Raw genomic sequence first — 18,583 nt, 5'->3', positions numbered from 1 at the left:
GCACAAGGAAAGGAACTTTCCCTCCCCCTCCTTTCATATATTGCACAATTTAATCATTGGATTTGGGATAAAATTAATAAAGAATATATTATTTGTATGGTGGAAAAGTGTGGAGTTTTTGAGTATTTGCATCCTGTGTCTTCAACTGATCCCTCATTGAACCATCACCTGACCTACCACCTTCAAAAATTACACCTATTCTGTTTCATCCCCCCCATTACTAATTCCTCTCATCATTCTCACTCAATATTCTTGGACATACAAGGAAGATTGAACATTCTTAATTCATGATGATAATGTCTATTATCAAAACCATTCATCATTTATTATTTGATATTCTACTGATTATGGTAAATTTTGGATAGATACAGATCAAAAACTGGTACATTTCTAAGCCTTAGCCAACAATTTAAATTGAAATAAGTAACTTTTCAATTCCACAATAACTTTTAAATTAAGTTACTGTGGGATTACAAAGTGACTTCTTTCATTTTAATGTTGTGTACATTCTATTAGTTATCCCTGAGACAACAATTTTCTCAGATAACATTACAAAATCTGATACTACATTAAATCCTTCCTCAACTGAGTATACTTTGCAAATTTCTCCCTCCATCCAAAATGCCAATTCTTTCCTTCCCCATAACTTACTTGTCTAATGTTCTCCCCTCCATCACCATCTTTAAACACTAAATTGCCAATCAAAATGCTCAGCATTCACCTTTCAGTGCCTCCTTCAGGCCTTCAGCCAACAACTCTTTTTCTTCCCCTATCGTATCTACACAAACATGTACTGCTACACAGGCACTGTAGAAAACAATGCTTCATAACAAAGTTCAGTCTTTTAAGAAATATACAATAATGAAGAACTCTCATTTCCCATCTTGCCAGAATTTCATTCAGATCTCAAGTATTTATTAATCAATCCTTATTAATATCATGAGATGGTATTTGAGAAGAGTGGAATGCTGGAATACTGACCAGGGGCCCTAGGTTCAATTCCAGGTGATGCCCCTCGGCACACTCAGCTGGGCAGGCTTGGTGGTGTAACATTTTTGGACACTTAAATTTTTCCGATGAAACCATCGGTGTAGCGGGGAGTGTAACTAGCCCCCAATCCTGTGTGATATCCATGTGCTGTTGTCCATAGTAGTAGGTGGTCTATCTTTGGCCTATCTAAACCAATCTTTGCGTTACTGAGGTGGTATCAATATCAAAAGTGATAATCTGCAAGATGATCACATCTTATGTCAAAAAATGAAATATAAGATTCCATTAGGACACAAAGTCTGTGTGTATTAATATACTTCATAGTCATTTACATACTGGGAGTGCTGAACTAGCTAGAAATTTATCAATGTCAAGCAGTCACCATATGAAATCATTTTCAGAAGAAATTATATTAACTGGAAAATTTCGGGACTGTTAAGTCAGTAGCCTGCATTATGTGCATTTATATTAGCAATATATGTCTTGCCATGCATGATAGTGCATGATTTAGTGGCCTTTTTGTAATTATTTATAGTTCAATATGTTCTTTCCTGCTCCTTTCCTTCAGTTTCGACATCACTGCATTTCCCACCGTCATTTGATGTGAACTATGATGGGGTCTTTTGTATGCATTAAAAAAAGAATTTTAGATTTTACAAGTAGGATTTTAGAGTTTACTTCACTTGTATTCAGTAGAACTAGGTACAGAATTTTGGGAATTAACATGAAAACCTATGAGATCCATGATAAATTTTTTTATGAGGAGTAAGATAAATAATACACAACTGGCTATACAAGACAAAGATTAATTACAATCCGAGTTTATTCATAATCATCCATATAAACATATATGACATGGTCTAAATGAATGTTACAGTATTTAGAGGGAAACATTCAAGCATAACAAATAAGTCACTGGTCACAAAATACTTGTACATTTCATGCATATTTGTTGAAAATGGATAAAAATTTAAATAAGTACCAAGTCCCTATAATCCATTAATTTCTTTTCAGGTAATATTTAACACAACCCTAGGTCCTCTTCTAATACTGGACAAAAAAAATTCCGCAGTTCACAGATGAACCTTTAAAATTGTCAAACTCAGATATATCAATACTAGTGTCGAATGAACATTGTCACTTTAAGTAGAGAGACTAAGAATCTAATTGCATTTTAAATTAATATTCCCAAGGGAAACATACACAACATAATTTATTGAAATACTATGAAAATGCACTTCATACCTGGACATATTTTTGGACAATCACTCAAAGGTCATGTCCAATATTAAATATATATTATTCCAGAGTGCCTAACAAATGGGGGAAAAACAATTATTGACAATCTTTAAATTTCTTAACTTAGGCAGAAAGTTTCACCCTTTGAGCAATATCTTGCATGTTTCAAATTAAATGTTGGCAGAAAATATATTAATGCTTATAATATAATTGAAAGTTACATATTTTCAGGCTTCCTAGTATTCAAATATATTTTGCCTGAGTGTTTAGCAAAGACAAAACATGCCACTATACTTGGACAATAGAAGTTGTGACAAACAGAAAAATATCCTTCAGTTTGAATTTCTGGCTTTATATTGTTATTCTAACCAAATTAGGTTACAGCAGAACAAATCGGGCCTCATTACTCAATCTCTGAACACCTCATTCCATTCACATTCAATGATATACTTGGTAATGTCATTCATAATTACACAGTTCTTGACATAAATTATCCTTCCAGATTTGAAATTCTCATTTTTCATTTCCTGGGGCAATTAAATGTGGACCGCAACATTAGGATCTGCAGTATCCTACTTTGTATTTCCACCACATTAGGTAGAACTTAGGGTGGATTATGGTCAATGATCTCACGCAACATATTTACATTTCAGTTATGTTGCCATTCTTCTGCCTCTTTAGGGCCACTGGTTGTGTTATGTCAACTTATCAGAATTTTCTAAAAGGAATCAAAAAGTATACAATAAACCACATTAGCACAGAGCTATCCTATTTCCCCATAATTTTATTGATGTGAAGCATCACTTGATGGCTACAACATGGCACGTATCCTTGGAAGAAGACAAATTATGTTGAAAGAAACAAAAACTCTGTTGCATGAAGATAAGTGAAAAAGAAACAATATTTTCGTTTCATTTGAAAAATTCCTGATATGTTCAAATTGCTCATAACATTTCTGCCCACAAGAAATCATAAACTGACACACGATCCCCATTAGTTGGTTGCTAGACACCCTGGCATCTAATGAGTCATAGAGAGTTTAAATAACTCAAGTATTAGATGAAACATCTTTCCTGAGAAGAATGGTAGTCCTCAGAACTTGTAATTACATAAAAATATGTAACAGAGATAAATTTATATTCAAATCACAAACAGAAACATGAAAATGTAAATCATTTACTCACACATAACACCACAATTCTCTTTATCACAGGCAACATTTAAAGATTTTTAAAAAATATAGAGAATGATTTTGGTCAAAGCACTATTAAACCTTCTACTTGGTAAATGGCAAAGATTTACTGTACACGTGGCACAAAAGTACTCACCAATGCAATAAAATGCGTTAAAACAACATAAAATTCGAAGTATTGTGCAAATACTGCTTCCATGAATATATTTTCAATTTTCATCCTTCTGTCTTAATTATGGCAACACATGACTATCAAATAGTATCAATTGAAAAATACTGTACATTCAAATATGCAATTTATCTAATGTATCACTAAAATTTTATGTATAATATCTATTAAATAAAGAAAACCCTTTTAAAATATAGCCAACCACAGAGTGATAATGCTTCTTATAAGAAAATAAGTTATACTAATTTGTACAGAAGCCGATAAATAGAGATCTTAAACTTATTTAGATACTTTGTATCATCCATCCAGATATCCAAATTTAAATAAGTTGGCCAATGATATGGTATAACATGATGGCAGGATGGTATTTTTTTTTAATAAGAGCACTTAACATTTAAAGAGATAAACTACTGCTGCACAAAATGTCAGATTTCATTAAAACAAGCTTAATGATACATGTAAGCTAGATTTTAGCTTTGTTCACATTCACCCAATGCTGGGCCAATGGTACACAGGCATTGACAACTCTGGCTTCAGTTTAGGATTCAATTGTTCGCTTACATGATGACAGGGCATGTTCATCACTCAACTAGTTAATTTTATATCTGTATAGATGACACTAAAGCTGACTGCTATATTCTGGGTGTTAATCTTCATAGGCAAGAGAAACTACAGGAATAATAACGTGGAAACAATGGATTACAGATTAAAGATAGAAAAGAGAAGGAATTGGAAGAAGGTAAGCTCAGAGTTTGATAGGAGGAGGTATAAAGAGTTCAATAACAGAGCTGAGAGGGAAACAAACAGAGCAAAAGAAGCATGGTGGAAGACAGTGCAAGGTTATGTAAAGTTAACACAAAAAGACAAATTGATATGCTGTACAGGAAGGTGAAAGTACTGTCTCAAAGTAAGAAGGGAAAATCTGTGCAAACAATCAGGAATAAGTTAGAAAAAATATAAATTGAACCATGGAAGATGGAGATGGAAGGAATACATAGAAGGGCTATATGGTAAGACAGTATGTCGGCAGATAACAAAAGTATAAAATTTGCCAAGCATGAATAGTCTTTCAATTGTATAGGTATGTTTCAATTATTTCTATTTTTCTGATTATGTTTTCAAAGAAGGGAGCTGTATTCACTGGTTTGCTGTTTTCATAGGGAAACTGAAATATGATTGAAAATTGTTATCAGCCAGTAATATTCCTGTGAGATCTTAAATGCCAAATGCATTCACATCTGATGTAAAACATCATCTGTGAATACATTAGACAAATACACAGTATTAACATAGTAGCATATTAATTTCCTTTCATAAATTAACTTCATAAAATTAATACACACTCTTATTTCCAGATACAGACACATCAAGTGAGAACTTATATGAATATAAGGTTTAAATTATTAGCTCTCCTTCATAATTGTTATACTTTGAATGAAACACAGTACATTTATTCATGTTAAATTGAAAGGTTGAATTGCCCACTCCTGAAAATGGTGATGGCTATGCAACCCGTGAGCTAAGTAATAAAATAATTTCTTAGTTTTAAATAGCTTCTGAACCCCTATATATCATTTGTGCATGATGAAGCTGCCATCCATCATCATGCAAGTCAAAGACTTGATACAGACAGTTTACATGTAAGTTGCCAATGCCTGATGCTACATCTATGATCACTTAACATACTTTCCATTATTACTGGGATAAGACACGCCAAGGGCATAGCTTGCTGGAAGAGTAAACACTATCCCATCACCTCTACCACTTGGATCCTTGTGGAATGAAGGCACTGTTACGTCATGTGAAGCTGCAATGTGAAGGGAGAACTTCTTATTCCCAAGCGAACACGTGAAGTTATTGCTGACATTTACTGGAATCTCCCTCTCTCTCAGCCTAGAATAAAACAAGGATTGTATGAATATAAAAACTTAAGCATTATGGCTCAAAAAAAGGAGTGAGTTATTCATCAGGCAATTCATCTTTATCGTGCGAACTTCATCCGTAACTCACACCGGACAAAATCTGGGGAGTGCAATATAGTATTGTCTAATAGGAAAGGGGTAGATCAGCCATTTGCACTTTAACAAATACTTGATAGATGGACGAATGTGCACTGGGCATTCATAATTAAAAAAAAGGATATAATAAGAGTAAATATAGGAAAGTTGTGGTCGGTTTTAGAAAACAGAAGGACACATAATGTCAAGACCCAGTCAGCCACCATAGAATCTTTGCACCTCTACACAACAAAAACTCGTAATGATGCTCCAGTGAGAGAAGCAAAATCAAGTATACAGGGTTTAAAAAATAAGTAGAATAATTTTTTCCTCATAATGTGGATGGCCGCAGTGAGGCGATTTTTGGTGGGAGGTCTTGGGAAAGCAATGCGACCCATGTCAATTGTCTGCGAGATGTTATAGTGAGCGAATTGCAGCCAGACTGAACCCTTGTGTGAGGGTTGCATCACTAATTCACAATAACGTTCCATGGAGGAATGATAAATGATACCTGCAATTTTTTTGCTAAGCTTGGAAAATCAAGTTCCGAGACCATGGTCATATTTTACCCTTTTAATGAGGCAGGCTGATATATTGACTTTTGCATCTGATGTGGCACCGCCAGACATTTTGTTCCCAAGTACAAGGGGAACTTAGTGTAAGACAACCATTTTGATTATGCTGGATAATGTCAAAGGGGCCATGATGAGGTGCCTGAAAGATGTTTCAATCTATGCCTTCCAGGATACATACCACCACTGGCATAGGCGCTGCCAAAGGTGTGTCAATGAACAAAGGTGTTATTTTGAAGAGTTTTAGCAATTTTAACTCTGATCTGGAATACATTTTTTCCCAAGTTTTATTCTACTTATATTTAGGATAGATCATAAATATTTAAGCAGCTCCAGCAAATCCTGAAAATGTGTAATATAATCGATAAAAATGACTCAATTCCTTATTAATACTTATAAAATATTTTTTCTGCCCAACCTCAACTGCAATTTGAATGGCTTCTTCAAAAATCCTGGTGCAAATGTATGTTTCACTGGTGATGGGAATAACTATTTTTTTAAGGATATGTTTAAGGAATTTTATGTCACTCAGTTGACCTCTTACATTGAACCACAACTTTCTTGCAAACATCGAGTGTGAAAAAATGAATTAAAACTTTAAAAACTGGTGGGCATTTACTTAAGAGTTTATTAATTCTTTAAATTTATGCATTTTTCATGCTACATATACTTACTGTCTTTTCCTGTTCATGATGATCCCAATTAGTTCCCCCACACGATCTTCTTTCGCAGCAATTCCACCACATGACTCCAAAGACACCACAAGGTCATTACCTGTACTCAGATGTATCACAATGAGCTGATCAGCCCCAGATGTACAGCTGATGCCAGTTACCTTCAAGAGTTAAAAATATACAAAAGTTGACATTTTAAAAGATATTTCTTATAAATTATTAGGGTTCATGTATCAATCCAAATCTATAAAAAATGTGTAAATCAACACTAATTCTAAAGTGAATTGAGGTAGCAATTAAATGTTTTTGTTAAGGAGAGGAGTCATCAAATGAGGAGGAAACTGGATTGGCGAATGTGTGGAGTAACTTCTCAGTCACTACATTCATTGGCTTGATGATTGCAAAAATGCATTTTCCATTTGAACAAGTCAGTTCAGAAAACACACTTCATCAATATTTTTCAACTTGGACATCCATTTCTTAACCTCAGTCCCTTAAAATAAAATTCCTGTGTATCTCTATTGGAATACCAAAAGGTTATGAGAGTTTAAAAAACCGGATTCCCACAGTAAAATTGCAATTATCCTTAAATTGGAGTGGATTCCATTCAAACAAGATTTTTGCTACTTACTAAATGCCATGAATGTAACAGAGGATTTTACAAGCAAATGTATAAAACTATTGGGATTTGTTTACCAAATAAAATGATATTTTTAAATGTGCACTAATAGTTTTGCAGCTGTAACACTGATAAGTAAAGTACGATAAGTATGTTAGTATTATATCCACTACAACACTTCCAGTCACTATATTTATTAAAAATTGACACAATTATTTTCAAGATTAAGTTAAGGTTGATATTGAAATTAAAAATCATCAGCACAAGAGATATTAAGAGCATATTGTAATGAGGTAAGTGGGAAAACATAGATTTAGTGATTTTAATATTAATCTCATATGTTGAATTGAGGAGGAAGGTAGTGAAAGGAATTTAAGTGAAGCATTCAAGTTTAATATAAAATAGGGATAAGGCAATGAAATTAATTCAGGCATAACAAATTAATAATGCTTATATTTTCATGGAATAAAAGAGTTTTACAATTAAAATATTAAGTGTTAATTTCCACCCTCAATGCCATGTGGAATACCCATTTCACTGCACAGTAACATATTCATGAATATGCTAAAGTGTAGCAAAACGCATTGCGCTATATACTAATATAATTTTGAAAAATAGTTGCTTTTTAAATATGGATTTCCACAAAGTCATGCCTAACGCTATTGTAAATGAGATTTGATTGGACCTATACTGGAAATAAGTATTGCAGTAATTTTCTCACAGAAAATGCCAAAAGAAGTTTTGTAGTTAAATTATATGTAATTATCTCTATGTATTTCCCGGTAGTGAAGCCCATTTTAACACAGGCTATTGCTAGTAATCCAATAATTCCGAGTACAGCTTGTGCACAAAGTAAACCAGATAGGGAGTAAACAAGAGAATTCCATATCTTCTTCAGAAATCACAACTTGTGAGACGAGAAGAGAGAGTAAGAAGGTTAATGTCGGTTACACAGACAATATTTATGGAGTATAGAATAATCCCATTATTCCCAAGTTGGTTTCAAGGGTCTTTGTAATAATTCTATAATAACATTTTTTACACTTATCAATCAGATTTCTGATGTGATTATAGAAGGTGACCAACAGCTGAGATTATATGCATATTAGGGAGAGGTACATGATTTTGGGAAGGTAGGATTCTTTCAGGTATGTTAGGAAGGCCGGAGGGAAAGCAGGCATTGGCATACTCTAATGAAAGGTACCTGGGGGTGAAGAGTTAAACATCCCATCTTAAAAGAGTGATCTTGAACTGCTCTTCACATGGAACAAATTAGGATTGGTTTTCCTCCAAAAACATTTTAGCTGCACAAACAAAAATATACTTGCCTCATGCAAAGACATTCCTTTCTTCATAGGCTTGTAATTCTTTGCATCCAATTTGTAAATGAAATTTTCTGTGACTAGAAGCACTCTTTGAGCACTTTTTTTAAATCTGTTAGTTTTCTGAATGAAAGCTGAAAACAACACCTGAAAAAAGGGGACGCATTCACTTAATATACCATTAATCATTTAAATGAGTAATGGGTCTTAATTCAGAGAATTAACACACTACGACAAATCACCAGGACATAACAAGAATAAAACAAAATTTGGGAATCTAAATATTTCAATGAACCCAGATTTCAAGATGAGCCTCATTCATCAGCTTCTTATGGACAATCTGATGATGACCAAAGTTTACATGCTATTCACAGCATGTACATAATCTCTTTATGGTGGAAACTGGGACAGTGAAATTTTCCAAATAGAAAAATGAAAAAAAAGTGCAATTTCCAGTGCATTAAAATGATAATACAAAAGATATATTTACCATTCCGCACTTCTCTGCATTCCTCAGATTGTTAACACTGTCATTATAAATGCTGTAAGAATGATTTTCATTGGGTTTGGACAAATAATCTCCTTCCCAAGGTCTTGACTGTCCCCAATCTGGCCGACGACCAGTCAGCACAGAGCCAGCAGATATCTTAAGACGCAACTGCGGCCACTGCTCTTTGGGAATCGATCGCAAAATCATCCAAGCCCTCCACCTTGCATGAATACTTTGCAACATAGGAACAGTTTTACGGACTGCCAATGGAGCAACCGGCCAGGAAAGATGCTTGCCATAGTCTTTACGCTGAGCAACCCCACTGCAAAGGCCACAACAAAAATTAGACATGCTTACCACCTAATTAGAAAAAGAAAATATTGCTGGCATTTAACTAAATGCAGAGTCAAGAAACATTATTGTCACTTTATATAAACATATCATACCATAGTTTTATGGTAGTTCTACAGAGAGTATTGTTATTTGATAGTATATCATTTTAGGTAGGTTTTTGGATGTACACAGACTATACATCTATTATCCTCACATTTCCTAGCAAACAAAACCTGAAACACCTAACCAGGAGAAACTGCTCTTCAACACGCATACATTTTACCACCCATCATTCTGTTCACAAGCTCATCTTTTACCTCCTCCTTGCATAACATTCTCCCCTGTATCACCAACAGTCTTTAACATTTCATACCTAATTAAAGCATTCAGCATTCACCCTTTCTGTCATCTCTGGATTTCACAAAACAATGCTCTCCCCTCCCCCACCATGCCTGGTTCTTTTTCATTTGATTTCTTATCTCCTTATCTTTCTCCATAACCAGATCTCAGAAGACTCCGATGTATGCCTATCATTTTGCTTCAATGACGAAGTTTCTGAGTGTACAAAACCATACTCAATATCAAACTTGTTACAAGTCTTTTATTAACATCCTTACTGTCATCTTTAGCATTAATTTCCTCCTCATGGAAACTTCTTTGCCTGCTGCAATTCTTCTTATGCCCCTGATACTTTTAACATCTTGGTCTCAAAAACTTAACACGATAGGTAAACTGTTTCACATTCCCTAATTTTGTCCCCGTACGTGGGCATTTGGATTCATCAACATTATATTCGCTAAAAAATTGAATAATTGAATCCTGATCCCATACTCATTGCACATACTCATTTAAGCAAGAGGGGAAGTTTTTAGCTAAGCCATTTGTCATTACACCACAGCTAATTAATTATTAAGGGATTTCCATCCCAGCAAACTCTCAATCCTATGCCACCATAATTAGCAAGTGAATTCCTTTCCAAATTTAGAGATAAAAAATCATCATTAAAAGAAAATTAGGTTTGGAAGGATTAAAGGATTCTTACCTGAAAATGATCAGAAGACTGTTGAAATATGAACGTATTTTGTATCGCCTGTAATACTTCATAATTGCCAGTGCTGCTTTCATCTTTTTGTAGCGCATGCGACAAACAGTTCCTCTCCACTGCTTTTGAATTAGTATTACAATGCCTTGGATCAAATTGCTTCTTTCCTATAAAAACCATTATAGAGATAGAATCAAATGCACATAGGCTGTGTTGAGTACGTCAAAGATACTGGCAAACTTAGGATTAACAGAAACTTATTTTTCTACATCCACAATAATGTTTCATTACAAGTAGATACATTACAGCTCTATGGAGCAGGGGTGTTTCTACAGAGTCCCTGAAAATCATAATACATCATCATGCACTACTGAAGAATTATTCCACCAAACTGGAGCTACAATATTTCTTTTTTTAGACCATTTAACTTTTTCTTTTACTCCTCTTCACGCTTTCTCAAATACCGATTGTTTGGAATGCGGAATGAATACTTGTCTATTCGTTTTCCCCATTTTTGTAATTAGTCTCCTAATTATCAAAAATATCAACAACCTATTAGCACAAAGCATCTCCGTCCAATTTCACTGTCATGGCTAGTAATATTATTATAATTTATTCTACTACCACAGCATTTTCCAAACTGACCAGAAAGCTATAATAATGATGATTAAAATTAATGAAGATACAATACCTAACGCAAAAAGACATTTTTCATGATTTTCAAGTTCCTTCACTTCATCCTTTCTAAAATTACTTGATACAAAATCCTTTCTATTTACATAAAAAACTAATTTGTGGTATATATTTTTTCTGGAACTGATTTAAGTGAGGTGCACTGCACACTCAACCCTACGTTTTTACAGGAACATAAGAATTTTTTAATTAAATCCTACACAATAGCAAATTCATTTACCTGTTCCAGTGCAAATAATGTCCTAGGAGATCGAATAAAGATCTTTGTGTTTCCATACATCACATCATCTGAAAATCTATGCTCATCAATCAAAACTTTGGTTCCATCACGAGATGTGCCACCATAGAAGTTGGGCCATGTGTACTGAGAGAGCATTTTATACCTGGAAAATAATAAGAATCCTGGTGAAGATTTGACATCAAAGTTATAATGAAAAAATTATCAATCTAAATGTTTTTAGCAAAATATAGAGAAGTCATAAAAATATTTACTTGAACATCATTAAATGCTATCCCCACAATGTATCTAAAGTAAATACCTTGTAATGGCTAATTAAGGTAACAGGAATGCAATCGCAATCATCCCTCAATAAATTCTCACCTTTTGAGGAAGCGATCATATCGCTGGCGATGAGCGAAACCTGCTCTACGCACTCTCACATTTTCAATAAGTCCTAAGTATGAAACTTGGTGTTTGATTCTTTCTTCATCAAATGCTGCTGGAGCTTTAGCATCATTAGGTTTTATACAACGCACATAGTATGGTTCCTTGCTGGCCAAATTCTTGACCAAGGATATCATTGAGTTTTTGAAGAGAGTTCCAGCAGTTAAAGGCCTCTTTGTAGTCTGGAAGTGACAGAATAAAAAATAATAAGTAAATTGCATGAAGCTCATACATAACTCCCAAGCAAAAGGAATTAAATGATATCCCACAGATTACCAAGTTTATTGTTGCTGACAATGTTAAATAATGATGGAAGATACTAATTGGGTAAGAACAATTTCAACATGCATAGAAAAATACATATACATTCAGGTAACGAAAAAACTGGAAATGACAATGGAGTTAAGAGTCTAGTGATTTTCCCACAATTAACACAATATATACACAAATAAATTAAAAGTACAGAAAACTCCCAATTATCCTTATGCGGATTATTCATTTAGCAGATAATTCATGCTATTCTCTTTACAATGCCTTAAAATTTTAATTGAAGTACAATCGTAAATACTATTATGGGAAGAATCCATTCATAATCAGTATCGATCATAATCATATAGACAATTAAAAGCTTTGAATACAAGTTTCAAATACCAGGGTGCTCTTAAAAGTTATCAATTTAACAAAATAAAAAGCCAATAGAATTTAATGCTCTAATTTTAACATTTTCATAATATGAGTACTTTTCCATTATTATTTCCCTCGCATTCATTAGCACTCAGAATTACATATTCTCCTTTAAGATTAACAAATACATAGCTTTATAAAATTTTTTGTCTCAGGCGTAACTTTATGGAATTTGCATAACATATTGAAATGTAATGAAATAATTGGCTTTGTAATTCTACACACTTTATTTAAAAACACGACCAGGTTTCGACGTTGAACGTCATCATCAGGTACCTCAGGTACCTGAGGTACCTGATGATGACGTTCAACGTCAAAACCTGGTCGTGTTTTTAAATAAAGTGTGTGGAATTACAAAGTCAATTATTTCATTACATTTCAATACATAGCTTTATATTCAACAAATAAGCCATTAACTATCAACACTGCACTATTTTAATCGGTATCAAATCATAAATATGAATCTGAATTAGCAATCTTTCTTTGAAATCCATTCTTTGCCGCCATTTGCTTTTTCCCATACACGTGATTGGTATGGTTTTCTGAGGAAAATACATTCCACAGATGTTTATAAGCAAGTGAATAAGGTTACATTAGTGGAGAGAGAAAATCAGCTTCCCACCCCTTTTCTTATACCTTTCCCTTTGAACTGTTATTCATGCATGCCTTCCCTATAAGTCAGAACATATCATTTCCTACGGAGTGCCAGGCAGGTCATTGCAAATGGACTGTAGATGGGTGTACATCAATACATATTCAACATCAACCATTCCATCATTTTTACTGCATTTGATAGATACATAATATAAAATTACTGACCTTAGTAATATCCATTACACCTTCAGGCCACATCTCTTTCAGCGTTGGATCAGTTGAATGATATAACAGCCTCTTAAAATCTTGAAATAGCGTGTCCTTGTTTTTATCAAGGAATCCTATGATACTATATACAACATTTCCAGCATAGTGGCTTATTCGGAACTCTTCTTTGTGACGTAACTCTTTCTCCATTGGACGGGTTTGTCGACTAGTATAATGGGGATGATTAGAGAGTTTTTTGTCCATTTCTTCCAAAAGCATCTAAGAAACATATGAAAAGTATAAATCAGAATATTTCACTAAATATCATGGGATACATTAAGATATATCTACACAATACATTTTTTGAGTGCTTAAAGACATAACCTATTCCTATATAGGGCCCTAAAATACTATCTTACATTTATTATAAAAACAATGAAAATCATGAATTTATTAAATGGATATAAATAGTATTACCTCCTAATACATTATTTCTTGCTATTATTTTCAGGTTGGAATATCCATTCCCTACAACTCTAGACAGGTGGATCGAGATGGCTAGACAGGCTTTCTACTACTTACTTCCCGGGTTCAAATCCTGGAGACAAATATATTTAAGCAGTACCATGATCCCTACTAGAGGTTCATTGTGGTGAGCACTTTGAGTGAATACGATGGGATGTTAAACTGTGGATCCTTGGACCTTTGAACAAGATTAGGCTAATACTGATGCCGGGCTTCTCTCTACCCTTCCTTTCCCATCCATTCCTAATGATTCAAATGACCTTAGCTGACGGTCGTCACCAAAAAAACTACTACTAACTCTAGACAGACAGATGTGGGTGTGACTAAGCACACCCCCATTCATTATAAATGTTTAACCAACTCAGGGTACTAGCAAGTTCCATCCATGAATAAGGAGGAGACACTTTCTAATAATACGCCAAAAGCAAAACACTAAAATTTATTTAGAGGTGTCATTATACTTTTTACTTTGATTTCACAACACTGAGAAATTATCCGAAATCAAACAGAATTAACTCCATTCTATTTTCCATATTGGTGAAAAATATCCCATGGATACACCATCTTTGACTTTCCAGGACAAAATTCCCCCTTCACCCATGCAGTGATAGGAAATGGTATCATAATTTGCAGGATAAAATAATAAACCTGGATCACTATCAACATGAGCCAGCAAATTATAAAAGCTATACATAATAAAACCTTAAGGCAGTTCAGAATTACCCATGCGAAGCATAAGGGATATAAATACTTTTCATTAATCCATATAAAATTGAAATGGATTATCCTTATTTAAGGTTCGAGTAGAACATTCATTATTTAATTGATCAATGAATTATAGATATTCCTGAAAGATGATATAGGTAACCAATGACAAACTGTGAAACATGACTCTGCTTTGGAAGCGTTCCACATTATCACAACATTCATCACCCATACAAATCAAATTATAAATTACATTGCTTTGATGATAATTGGTTCTTGGAAGCTAATAATCAAAAGATCACTTAAATAGAGGAATTTCTTAGAATAATTTTGTAGAAAAATGTGACAATTTTAAAGCCACAGAAGGCAGGAATTAATACTTTTATGACTCTAAATTTCACAAGTGTAGAAAGGCTTGTTTCTCTTGAAAGCTCAGAATAGATTTATTGAACAGGCTTGAAATTAGTGTGTCCCTTTTTTTCAGCCCCTTTTGAGCAGCTTACAAATTTAACATCATTAATGAAGAAATGCAAGTAAAAGAGATTCTTTGTAACTAACTAGTCAGTTCTTCATACCTCATCTGTCACTTTTCCAACATTCAAGCAGGCTTCATCCATGATAGCAATTACTCCCTTGTGAGGCTGTTCCACAAGATCACATATCACTTGATTGTTGAAATATTCTACTTTTTGCCACTGAATACCTTCTCTCATGTACTCCTCTTGCTCCTGTTTTAGCACCAATTCTGCCAGAGTTGAAATAGTGTTGATAAATATTTCACGAGCACAAAAGATAGATATGTCACAAATATATCAATAAATTTATTACAAGCAGTTTAATTATTATATCACACATGAGAATGGAGGAGAGGGAGGGTGTGAAAAATTAAGATTTGCATTTGGAGAGAGAGAGGTCACAGATATTGTTTCTATCATGGGAAGCACTTACATTTTCTGAATAATCATGAAATATACTAATAGTGATGGGCTTCAAGAGCCCTGTAAACCTGCACAACTCAGTAAAGATGAACTAAATGAATAAAAACATGTAAATATATTCCTCAAGCAAATAACAAAATTTCATGACAGTTTTGAGATATTTCAATAATCACCAGGTTTTCTGGCAGCCATTTTAGTTCCCTATGAATATCTAATGACATTATTATGTCTATTGAAAGCCTAGGGTCAACCATGCCATCAAATAAAATTCAGCACTTGAAGCATTAGTCTCATGCAAGAAACTCACCGTACTTCTAATACAAAGATGTGCGCTCATTTTAGAGTAGTGGACAGTGCAATGCAATATCAGAGGAAGGGATTGAAAAAATTTAAGAGAGGTTATGCATGAGCAAGGAGAAGTTTAAAAAGACAATGAATATAGGGACCGCCACTAATAACACAAATATTTATGACAAAAACTCTTACCAATAAAAAGTTGTTGCAATTTTTCATTGCAGTAATTAATACAAAATTGTTCAAAACTGTTCTGATCAAAAATTTCAAATCCATAGATATCTAAAACACCAATAACAGTGCCCTTATACGGCAGATATCCTGGGGTTGTATTCACAACAATGGCATTATTAATGCACTGCACAATCCAAGTGAACAATCGATCATACACAGCCTATAAAGAAAAATACAAAATATAAGATTAAGATTTAAAAACTTAATTAAAATATGTAATTATTATATAGTTATTGAATTTGCTAGCCATGCATGCATTACAAATGTACGTCAAAGCAATTCAGAGCACACCCGTTTAATTTTTCAATAAAAACACACTGTCAGACTAAGAAGGTACTCTGCTGAAACACTATGCATTGCAACAGACTTATACTAAGAAATTCTAATGACAAATTAATGCTAGAGAAATAAAGAGGAGCATACATATAATTATGAAAGTGGTGCAATAATAAGTAGTAAAAGTAATAGTTGTAACTCCTGATTTAATTGCATCCAGTTCAATTACCATAAGGTGGCAGAATGCAAACATATAATTGAAATAAATCACCAATTTTGAAGACAGATCCATTACTTCTTACAAAGCATTCCTTGCATAGGTAATGGCATAATACTTATGTGGACTGAATTCATGCTAGCGAATATTTATTTGAAACAATGGTAAAAGGGGATAGTAAAGAAACAGCAATGGACCAAAAGAAGGAACGAAGAAAATAAAATTGGATACAAAATTGAAAATGAAAGTTTCCAGAAAAACAATGTACTTCAAATGATTCCAAATTTGAAAGAAGTATAAATCTCAATCCCACCAGAACACAGTTATCAAACAATTTTTTCGTTGTAGATTATTGAAAGTACATCTCATAAGCAATTTATTAAAAAATGGGTTTAGAAACTTCAAATATCCTAATTGTATGTTTACATCAATGATTACTTATGGCATGGACATGATTATATATATGGAGCAATACAGTGAGTTGAAATTGTTTCGTCATTGAAAGTTTACCATTCATACTTTTCAGTAATGGAAATCTAATACCTAATCTACTGGGACTATGAAGGGAGAAAACTATGAAAGGAGGAAATATTGAGGGGGGAGGGAGACATTAAAGGAGCATAGAAAAAGGAAGAGGAAAACTAAAAGAATGTTGACTAGATTGCACACATTAGATCTTCATTAGAAGAGTATTTAAGTGGAGGATACAACAGCCTATCAAGAGAACAAGTCAGGGTTTATCAGCAACAGAAAAGGGCGAGAAAGGCTAACAAATAACAATAATTTTACCTTAGCAAGAGCATCACGGCCATACACAGCTTCTGAAACTGTATGTCCTTTTTGCATCACTTCTCCTCGTGCAGCAATTACCCTTTGACAAAGAGCTTTGATTAGTTCTTCTTCAGTGACAGAGAGCAGGGAAGATACATTTTTCACTGTGGCAGGATCAGCTACACAGGTGTTATCTCCATCAGATACAAATTCAATGCAACCCTGTAAACCAACATTAATTTTCATCAAACTGTTAATGCTTAGTGGCATTTGGTAACACTAAGCTTTATGGCGCCTAATATATTCCACCGCACATTTAATTAATCAGAAAAATCTATTTTCACATGCAATTTTCTTGATTCAGGGCCTTATTTCCTCATAATTTACTTTCTAATTTAAAAATATTTTCCATAGCATTTAGTCCTTTTGTTTCTGAAAATTTTTTCCAAAACCCAAAATTTTACTTATCTTTGGCATGTGTAGTGATTTTATTTTATAAATCTTTTACCGTACATGCCAGTAATATTTGACATAGAATAGTTGCAAATATATATTGAAAAACATGTTTGTGTTTCTCTGTTATTGTCCCTACAGATGCTACAACATGCTAAATTTCTTTGGTACCGTATGTAAAGCTTAATCTTTCCAATACTAACTAATGGCACCAAATGTATGGGAGTATATTTTTCATTTCTCTATGTTAGTTTCAAACCTTTTGGTCTGATCTTTTTTATAACCTTAAAAACATACTGAAGAGTTGTACATTGATTAAAATCGTTAAAATTTAAATGAGAAACCAATAATATACAGCCTTAACCAGCCTTAACCTTAAAAACATACTGAAGAGTTGTACATTGATTAACATCGTTAAAATTTAAATGAGAAACCAATAATATACAGCATTATACACAAAATCATAAGTGACACAGTTTCATGCTTTCTTTGCGGAATTCTTCCCTAATTGAATGAACAAGTAAACAATATTAATCCGGACAAGTATTTGCTGACCAAACGAAGTTTTACCACATTGTATTATTTTCAAGATCCAAAAATTTATGAGGAATATGAAATTTCAAAGTTACTGAAACTTTGGTTGTACAGTAAAACCCTTGTCAGAGGAGTTTACATTGTGTTAAGTGTTC

General features: G+C 33.6%; 1 protein-coding gene across 2 annotated transcripts in view; it reads right to left on the bottom strand.

The window, feature by feature from the left end:
• Positions 1 to 1,782: 1,782 nt before the first annotated feature.
• Myo31DF (Unconventional myosin ID) overlaps positions 1,783 to 18,583 on the bottom strand; it is a 29,031-nt gene continuing 12,230 nt past the window's right edge. For both annotated transcript variants that reach the window (XM_071589827.1, XM_071589828.1), the window contains 11 exons: positions 17,460 to 17,663; positions 16,136 to 16,337; positions 15,287 to 15,456; positions 13,500 to 13,760; positions 11,934 to 12,178; positions 11,553 to 11,715; positions 10,640 to 10,806; positions 9,265 to 9,586; positions 8,781 to 8,921; positions 6,834 to 6,994; positions 1,783 to 5,483 (listed from right to left, as the gene is read on the bottom strand). In XM_071589827.1, the coding sequence (XP_071445928.1) occupies positions 5,264 to 5,483; positions 6,834 to 6,994; positions 8,781 to 8,921; positions 9,265 to 9,586; positions 10,640 to 10,806; positions 11,553 to 11,715; positions 11,934 to 12,178; positions 13,500 to 13,760; positions 15,287 to 15,456; positions 16,136 to 16,337; positions 17,460 to 17,663 (2,256 nt within the window). In that variant the 3' untranslated portion in view covers positions 1,783 to 5,263. The remainder of the gene's footprint in view (positions 5,484 to 6,833; positions 6,995 to 8,780; positions 8,922 to 9,264; positions 9,587 to 10,639; positions 10,807 to 11,552; positions 11,716 to 11,933; positions 12,179 to 13,499; positions 13,761 to 15,286; positions 15,457 to 16,135; positions 16,338 to 17,459; positions 17,664 to 18,583) is intronic.

This window comes from Hetaerina americana, unplaced genomic scaffold, assembly GCF_022747635.1.
Source record: "Hetaerina americana unplaced genomic scaffold, ioHetAmer1.1.p SCAF_4, whole genome shotgun sequence".
NCBI lineage: Eukaryota > Metazoa > Arthropoda > Insecta > Odonata > Calopterygidae > Hetaerina > Hetaerina americana.
The sequence above is the reverse complement of the archived record's forward strand: the minus strand, read 5'-3'. Positions and strand labels throughout refer to the sequence as shown.